General features: G+C 58.0%; 3 protein-coding genes across 3 annotated transcripts; 1 reads left to right on the top strand and 2 right to left on the bottom strand.

The window, feature by feature from the left end:
* Positions 1-25: 25 nt before the first annotated feature.
* VDBG_09824 (NADH-ubiquinone oxidoreductase 23 kDa subunit) lies at positions 26-636 on the bottom strand (the record flags this gene model as incomplete). Its single annotated transcript, XM_003000058.1, has 2 exons — positions 26-187; positions 259-636. The coding sequence occupies 2 exons, from the start codon at positions 544-546 to the stop codon at positions 26-28; spliced, it is 450 nt and encodes a 149-aa protein (XP_003000104.1).
* Positions 637-989: 353 nt separating this feature from the next.
* Positions 990-1614, top strand: VDBG_09823 (acyl carrier protein; the record flags this gene model as incomplete). Its single annotated transcript, XM_003000057.1, has 3 exons — positions 990-1262; positions 1354-1483; positions 1568-1614. 3 exons carry the CDS (start codon positions 990-992, stop codon positions 1612-1614), a joined length of 450 nt encoding a protein of 149 aa, XP_003000103.1.
* Positions 1615-2502: 888 nt separating this feature from the next.
* VDBG_09822 (conserved hypothetical protein) lies at positions 2503-4395 on the bottom strand (the record flags this gene model as incomplete). Its single annotated transcript, XM_003000056.1, has 4 exons — positions 2503-3252; positions 3323-4039; positions 4098-4216; positions 4272-4395. The coding sequence occupies 4 exons, from the start codon at positions 4393-4395 to the stop codon at positions 2503-2505; spliced, it is 1710 nt and encodes a 569-aa protein (XP_003000102.1).
* Positions 4396-7969: the final 3574 nt, after the last annotated feature.

Genomic DNA, 7969 nt, shown 5'->3' with positions numbered 1-7969 from the left:
CAGTAGATGCACTTGTCATATCATGTCATAGCGGGTCGTGCGGCGGGAGCGTCGCGCGCTCTCGGCTCGATGGTGATGCCCTGCGCCGGGCAAACGGCCTCGCAGAGCTTGCATGCGATGCAGCGCTCCTCGCCGAGGGGTATCGGCGGAGGGCGTGCTCACCGCGAAATCGGGGGGAGATGGGACCCTACTTTGACGTTAGTCTCGACAATACTTTGGGATATATTTCGGTTTGTCAATCGATGGCGCGCTGCGTACCTTCTCGAAAGGGTAGAAAATGGTGTAGGGCGGGCGGAAGAACTGCTCCATGAGCACGTACATGCCGCGGAACATCTCGGTCAGGAGAAAGTATCGTCCCATGCGGTCCAAAGTGCTCTCCTTCTCCTCGTTCCATCGCAGGTAAGGCGCCTGACGGAAGTTCTTGGGCGGCGGGCCCGAAGGGGTGGCGTAGCCGCGAACGGCAGCGGCCGCGAGAAGTCGGTTTGCGAGGGCCGGGTTGACCGCAGCCGAGCGAGCCAGTGCACGAGTCGATGTCGCGGCGAACATGGTCAATGGTCGAGCTGCCGGCGCCATTGTGTTGTATAGTCGGTAGGACGCCGGAGGAGGGGAAGTTCGGACGCCAATGGGAGGGGTTGAGGGTGGTGAAGTCGGGAGAGGGAGGCAAGCTTGTGGTGGTTGCTTGACGTGATGGATTGTTGGCTGGATTCTTTTGCGGGATTACAACTACCGGGGATTGATTGGCTGGCGGGGGCCGGTCGATTGGATCACGTGATAGCTTTGGGGAGCTGCTGCTCAGACAATGGGTGGTGAGCTGCACGTGACTCGGGTGACCTCGACTGGCCGGGCGAAGAATTTATCATCATTCGAACAAGCTCCAAGGTCCAATCGCCCGTGTTGTCATCGCCATCCATCGCCTCCGCCCGATTTATCCGCTGTCCATCCATTCACGACCTCCTACCATTCCACATCTCGAGATATCCTACCTCAATATGTTCCGTACCGCCATCCTTCGCTCCGCCAGCGCCGCTGCGCGCGTCGCCCGCCCTGCCGCCATGCGCGCCCCCGTTCTCCGCCAGACCGTCACTCCCCGCCTCGCCGCGGCGTGGAAGCCCATGGGCATCAGGATGTACTCGGCCGGTGGTGCCCTGGCCAAGGAGGAGGTTGTCACGAGGATCAGCACCCTGCTCGCCGGATTCGACAAGGTCAACGACCCGAAGAACGTGGGTACCCCCCTGAACCCGAAGAACGTCGAGGCTGCGCAAGTGAGGAGAAGAAGAATGCATTGGGATATGAATGCCGCCAGATCGATGTGGGAGAGGAGACAGTGTCGTCGACGGAGGCTAATGTCAACAGATCAACGCGACGGCGCACTTCGCCAACGACCTCGGCCTCGACAGCCTGGACACCGTCGAGGTTGTCATGGCCATCGAGGAGGAGTTCAGCATTGAGATCCCGGACAAGGACGCCGATGGCATCCACTCGGGTACGTTCCATCTTCGGCGCTGCATTGGCCTCGCTCCGTGCAGTTTGACGACATAGGAGCGCTTCAGCTAATAAATCCTCGCAGTTGAGAAGGCCGTGGAATATATCCTCAGTCAGCCCGATGCCCAGTAAATGCTCAACCTGTTGCTACCACCTGGAAGACCAGAGTTTGACGAGAAGAGGACGACGAGCGGATGTATAATACCTGCCTGCCTACGGAATCGGGATGATGGACCACGCCACTCGCAGTAGTCAGGTGTACGGCCTCGGCAACTCGTGCAGCCCGAACATCGGAGCACGGAGGCCGAGAGCAAGGAGATGGCGTTCACTAAGGCAGCTGGCACGTGAGACGTCGTGGTAAGCTGGCCTTGGAGGGTAGCGAGCCTTGTATAGTGTATAGACTTTTACCGCCTGCTTGAGCCTCATACTGTGAGGTATTATGACGTGTGAATGTGCCACGCCGTGATGATCAAGATCTTTACGGCTTACACCAGTTCACGGATATCTACAAACGTCAAGCTTGGTTGTTATTTTACCCTCTGTTATGCAAGCTTTAGGGTTGTTCGTGTGCTTCATGTCCTCACAAACTAATCTCTCCTTCAATCAGAATCTTGTCTTGGATCTCGTAGTTAACATGATGCTCGCCCCGCATGAACTATCCAAAAGCCACCTTGACCGAAAGTACTGTATATTACGCAACCGTGCCAAAATCTCAATCAAAACGCCAACATACTCCATATCACCCAAGATTGCAGCCGCCGCCTGTCTTGTCCAAATCCGATTCCTTGCTTTCCCATCTTTTTGAAGACCATGTCGTGTATTTTTCCGTAACCCGTTATCTGGAGGGTCTGCCGATGCCTTGGGGAGTTGAAATCAGAAAGTGATGTCGTCTCAAATCGTGGCAAAGGATTGTTGCTGGGCTGATTGCGCGACAGGAAGGGGAGACTTTGCTGACCGCCCAATGCTGTGGAAGAACGCCGGAAATGAGATGCCCTCTCCGCTATGCTGATATTCCACCTCTTACCGTCCGCCCACAGTCTCCACTGTGACAGATGGCTCGCGCGACTCTTTTGCGAGGCTTGAACCCGGAGCGACGGTCTTGGCGGACAAGACACCGGCGTAGCTCCAACCGCTGCCGCCGCCTCCCATGCCGAGTCCTGCTGAGATGCGCTTCCTCTGCCGTGCTGCCTGCTGCTCGTCGCTGTCCTCCTCCATGTTGAAGACGAAAGCTGGATCCTCTTCGTCGATCGGGGTTGTGAAACGTCCGGATGATCCAATGGAACCACTGGAGATGTGACGTTCAATGGTCGAACCACGCTCCTTGCCAATCGCACCCGCGCCGTTGCTGACAGTTCTTCCAGCAGCCATCATGGGGTGGAGGCGAGGGCTACCGTTTCCATCGTCAGCGAGGCGCGTTCGCGAAAGCTGCTGGGTGAGAGCAGAAGTCGTGTCGCTGCCGGAGCGGCTGCCTGGAGTGTGGCGCCCTGCTCCATTGAGACCGTTGCTCATCTCGTTGGAAAGGACCGAATTGCGCAATGGGCTACCAACGTGGCCAAAAGCCGAGGCCTTGCTGAAGCTACGACTCTCCAACTCCTCCTCCTTCTGGCGCTGGAACAAAGGACCCCAACGGCTCGGACTTGCACCCGTGAGGGGGCTGCCAAACTTGGTTGCATTCTCGCTGCCGGGTTCGCTGTCAATTGCGCGAATGGATCCGCGTCGGGCCTTCTCCGCAGGTGTTAGGAGTTCCTGGAGATTATGGGGGACGTAATCCTCCTCAAGGAAGGCAAACTCAGCATTCCAATCGCGATCTACAGCCGCCTTGGGAAGGCTGGCACTCAACATTCTTGGGCTTTCGCGAAGCGGCTCGAGTGCATAGTCCGGCGTCCAAAGTACTCCTCGCCGACGGGGTGGCTGGGCGGGCTGCTCCGAGGCCTGCATTGGAAGCTGAAAGATATTCATTGCTGCCAAAGGCAGAGGTGTGCAAGCTCTTGAGAGTCTCTGAAGTTCGGTCGTCCTTGGCATTGCTGAGAGACGGAGTCGGCGACTCGAGGCCAAATTTGGAGGGAACGGAGGAAGGCCACGGCGCGGCAGGGTAGCGCGCAGCGTTGGAGATGCCCTGTGAGTCGAAAGAGGCAGGGAGGGGAGCATCGAGTACAGAGAGACCGTTGACGTTGACCGGCGAAAGACCAAGGCCCAACCTGGAGGCATCTTCGTCGCGCGGTGAGCCATATTGTGAGCCGGGGTGTGAAGAGGAGTAGGTGGTATCGATGGTTGGTAGGCCACTGTCGAGGCTGGGCTGACGGCCGAGGTGGTGCTGTCTATCGTCGCCGTACGGGTATGCAGACGTGTAGGCGGGCACGCCGTCGCGATAGAGACCCGAAGTCAAGGCGCTGGTGGTGGAGGGGTGGTATGGGGTTGAGGTCGGAGGGTTGCCTCGGGCGCCACCGAGGGCTATCGGAGCTGTGCCAATCGTAACTCCATTCTTCCCGTAGTTGATGCGGCGCCCGTCGGGTAGGATGTGAATATTGGCGCACTTGGGACCGAACTTGCAATTGCCCTTTCACACTCAAGTCAGTGTACAGCGACGGAGTTGGTGGGGTCTACCTCGAACAGACCTTGGCGAAATATTTGCAAATGGTCTCAGCCGAAGCACCCAAGTCATGGCTGAAAGGGCACGCGCTGCCAGCCTGGCAAGCGCCCTGGCGGAAGAACTTGCATGGAACGTGAGAAGTGTCTGTGTCTGGGTAAGCGGTGCGTCGTGGCGGGTCAATTGCAGGCAAGTCACATACTAGGAGGACTGCGAGGACCCCCCTCAAAGCGCGGGGCGGCGGAGGGCATGTTGGGCGGGTGGCCGTTTTGCGGCGTGATGTTGAGACTGCCGGAGCGCACGTGGCGATGCTCGGTAGAGGGCATGCTGGCGAAGAAGAGACGCGAAGCGTGATGGCACGAGGGCAATCTGCAGTGATGGGAGTCGTAAAAGATGGTGGTTTACCACAGAGGGGCCGAGAACGGGTTGCAGACAGTGACTAGAGGAGGGGCCCGGTCACGTCAGGTCGAATCTGGCGTAGTCGTCCGGGTGGTTGACTCAGCAGCCCAGCGAGGGGCAGCGCAATGGCGCGATAGGAGGGGAAGGCGGTGATAAAGGCGGCGGAAGAGGAGGGGCTGGTTTTCGTTTCAATTGTACGGCGTAATCTATTGACCCGGCTCGCAGTGTGTGATGGGTTGTCGAAGGGCTGAGCTGATGGCATGCAATAGTGCGAGAACCAAGGCCAGCAGCAGATGAAGGTTGTTGCCGGCAGGACTGGATAAGACCCGAGTTCGACGATGGAGGGGGTGGTGCTGGACAGGCCAAGGGAACGACAGATCGGGGAAGAGGGGGGGTCAAGTCAAGCTCCTGATTGAGCCGAAGGTTGGAGGTCAAGAGTCGCAGTGTTGGCTTGGACGGGGGTTGGCGATCTGGCGGTCTGGCGAATCAAGCGAGGGATGGCTCTTTAGCAGGGGTCCGGCGGGCGATGATGTGCGCTGGTATGCGCTGGGAAGTCTGGATTCTGCGTCTAAGATGCTCGTCGCAGTACTCGCTCACTGCCTTCTGTCAAAGGGCGGCGGGTGTGGAACTGGTGGTGGGTAATGTCGGGCATGTGCCAGGGTCTGGGAGCCAGGTGAGGGGTGCCGCCGCAGCGCGAGACTGTGAATGGTGGCGATTGGTGATGGATAGCGTAGTAGGCGGAGGGATGGCCTGGCTCAAGCTGATGAGGTATGTCGAGGTTGAATACCGACGCCAATGGCACCGTCAAGGGGAGTCGAGGCGGCCGAGAGCAGAGGAAGGATACCGAGGACACTGGCAGCAGGAATACTGATTGCCAGAGCAGAAGAACCACGAGGGAAAGAATGCCAACAGAAGAACGGCGTGTGGGGACCCAGTGTGGAGGTGGAGGTTGTACAGGTACATGCGCAGACGCAGGCGCACGCACAGGTGCAGGTTGTGCAGGCCCAGGTAGTGACACAGGCGGCGATAAGATAATCGCGTACTTTCGTGCCCATGTCACTCGTAGGCGGATTTCTGTGGACGAGTACCTAAACGATAAGGAAGGCTGGCCAACTGGTGGATCAGTTGAGCAGGGATGATGATGATGATGATGATGGCGATGGTGATGGCGATAGGTGCGTAGGAAGGCAGGCGGAACGAGAGGATGGATTATCAGATCAAGAAACACGATACCGGGAAAGGAAGAAGCAGAGAGGAGACGGTGGCATAGGCTTCGAGACGGGCGGCCAGCTCTTAAAGGGGCGACGTGAAGGCCTCCGAAGTCGACTGGGCCTTTTCCCCTCGGTGAGGTGCACAAGACCAGAGAGCAGGCAAGGCTCAGACCAGCACTCGTCAAGCGCAATGTAGATACGACAGGCAGTCAGTCAGTTTACCTTGTCTAAACCGTGATGTCTTGGTGGTTGGTTGGCCGCTGGGCATGACCTCCAACACTCGATTCACGAATCAGCGACTCTGGGTTGAGCAAAGCTACATTCCCTTACTGCCATGCCTGCGATGCCTCGCCATGCTGTCTGTCCCGTCCTGTCTTGCCTCGCCTCTTTTGTCTCTGTCTACATCCCCTTTTCTCTCTTCCTTTCTCTTCCAGTGCCCCCCCCGCTTTCGTTGTCGCCCACCTGGTTAACTGCTTCCATACACACCTGAGGCATTGCTCCCGTACAAGGATCCTGTCGCCTCCCCACCCCCCTGCCCTACACGACGAGGCAACCTTGCCTGCTCGAGCCTCGCCCCCCTCTGAGACATCACACCAATGTGGTGTGGGTGTGTGTCCATCCGTCCCTCCTCTCCACCTTCGCTGTGTGTATCACCCACGCCGTGACCCTGCCTCTCGATGCCCCATGCCACAGCCTCCCGTGGCCTCCCATAGCCCATAAGCTAGGTAATCACGCGGCCAGCCCAATGATGCAGCCGTGCATGGAGTGTATGACTGCGTGAGTAATAGAGTCGAGGTGTGATTTATGAGCGTCAGCCTGTCCCGCGGTGAGCTCATAGGGAGGGAGGTACCCATGTCCCTTTGACTGGGTCATTCTTCAGTGTTGCGTGAGGGTTCGTGATGAGGCCTGCGTGCCGAGCAGCATGACTGGAGGGGGAGAGGAGGGGCGAGCGCAGAGAGAGAAGAGGTGACACAAGATCAAGCATGGCTCAAGCGAATGGCTTGGCTCCGATGATTGCATCGGTGCTAAGTGGGAGCATGGATGAGGTGATAGTTCACTTCATAGCAGGCCTCCCGAGCTGGACCAAGGTCAGCATTACATCCACTGATGGATCACGTCAAGTGATGGAAGGTGGAGAGCAGAGCGCGGCAGCACGGCAGTGGCAGTTCCCGTTCAGGCCTGAACGGTCCAGAAACAGCGACTTGCTCAGGGCTCCCGTCCCCTGTAGCGCACCCGATTCGAGACCCGTCCCGAACCCCGGAGCGTTCCTTTCCAGCGGATTCCTGGCCGTCGCAGCCAATTGTCACCCCGTTCTCCGCCCCACTCCAGGTCTCGAGCACCAGCACCAGGCAGTAGGGTGGTCCTTGTCTCGCAACCGCCAAACCTACTCAACCTCCATTCCAGCATCTTCAGCTCCCATCTCCATTGTCCACTCCTCACCGCATCGTCAACTCCAACATCATTCGCTTCTAGCGGCGCCCTAGCCACCATGCTCCTCAGCAGTGTCTGACTATTATCGTCAGCCGCGGACGGCACGGCATGGGAAGCGAGATGTCTTGGTCCATTGCCACGCTTCCTCGATCTGCCTCTCTCCCTCTCTCTCCCTCTCTCTTCCCCTCACCCTGCCGACACGGCGGGCCATCAACAGATCGCACACATTCCACCGGCGGCAGCCATCTAGGACCTCTGGAGCACTGCGACTTGCAGATTGACACAATGATCCGGCAGGTCACACACACGCAGCACACGCAGCTCCCATGTTCCCCCGTTTGTCTCGAACACCTGCAGGTAGCACCCCCACACGATCCACGTATCTTTCAACCTCGTCATCCAGTCGAACGCGATCAACGAGCCAAGACCGCACTTGTCGAAACGCACAAGATCTCTGCGACGCGTCTCTCCTCTCGTATCCATGATCTAGTAGCCTTCCGCTACCAAGTGAACCCTCTTCCTTTGCTTCGTCCGCTTTGGGACACATTCACAGCCTTCGGATGCGATCAGCCGATGCATCGTGCCTGTTGAATGAGGTCGGTCACAGCCTGTTTGGTCACAGCCTGACCTTAAAAAGAAGATAAAAAGAAAATTGAGGCTTGTCGATAACTCTTTGCGCGACTTGAGTGCTCACTTCCTTTCTCAGAACATTCATTCCGTTTGGCCATGACGGATCCGAGCCTGTCGTGCCATCATTGCGTCGGCTGTCACCTTTACACAGAGATGTCTGGGTCGTCGTCCGATGCTGCAGGTGCTGCCTTTGTCGCACATCCGTAGTCGCCTCGCCGTATTCATGCTC

Source organism: Verticillium alfalfae, genomic scaffold (genome assembly GCF_000150825.1).
Source record: "Verticillium alfalfae VaMs.102 supercont1.16 genomic scaffold, whole genome shotgun sequence".
NCBI classification, from domain to species: domain Eukaryota; kingdom Fungi; phylum Ascomycota; class Sordariomycetes; order Glomerellales; family Plectosphaerellaceae; genus Verticillium; species Verticillium alfalfae.
Note: the sequence above shows the minus strand (reverse complement) of the source record. Positions and strands in the feature narration are given on the sequence as shown.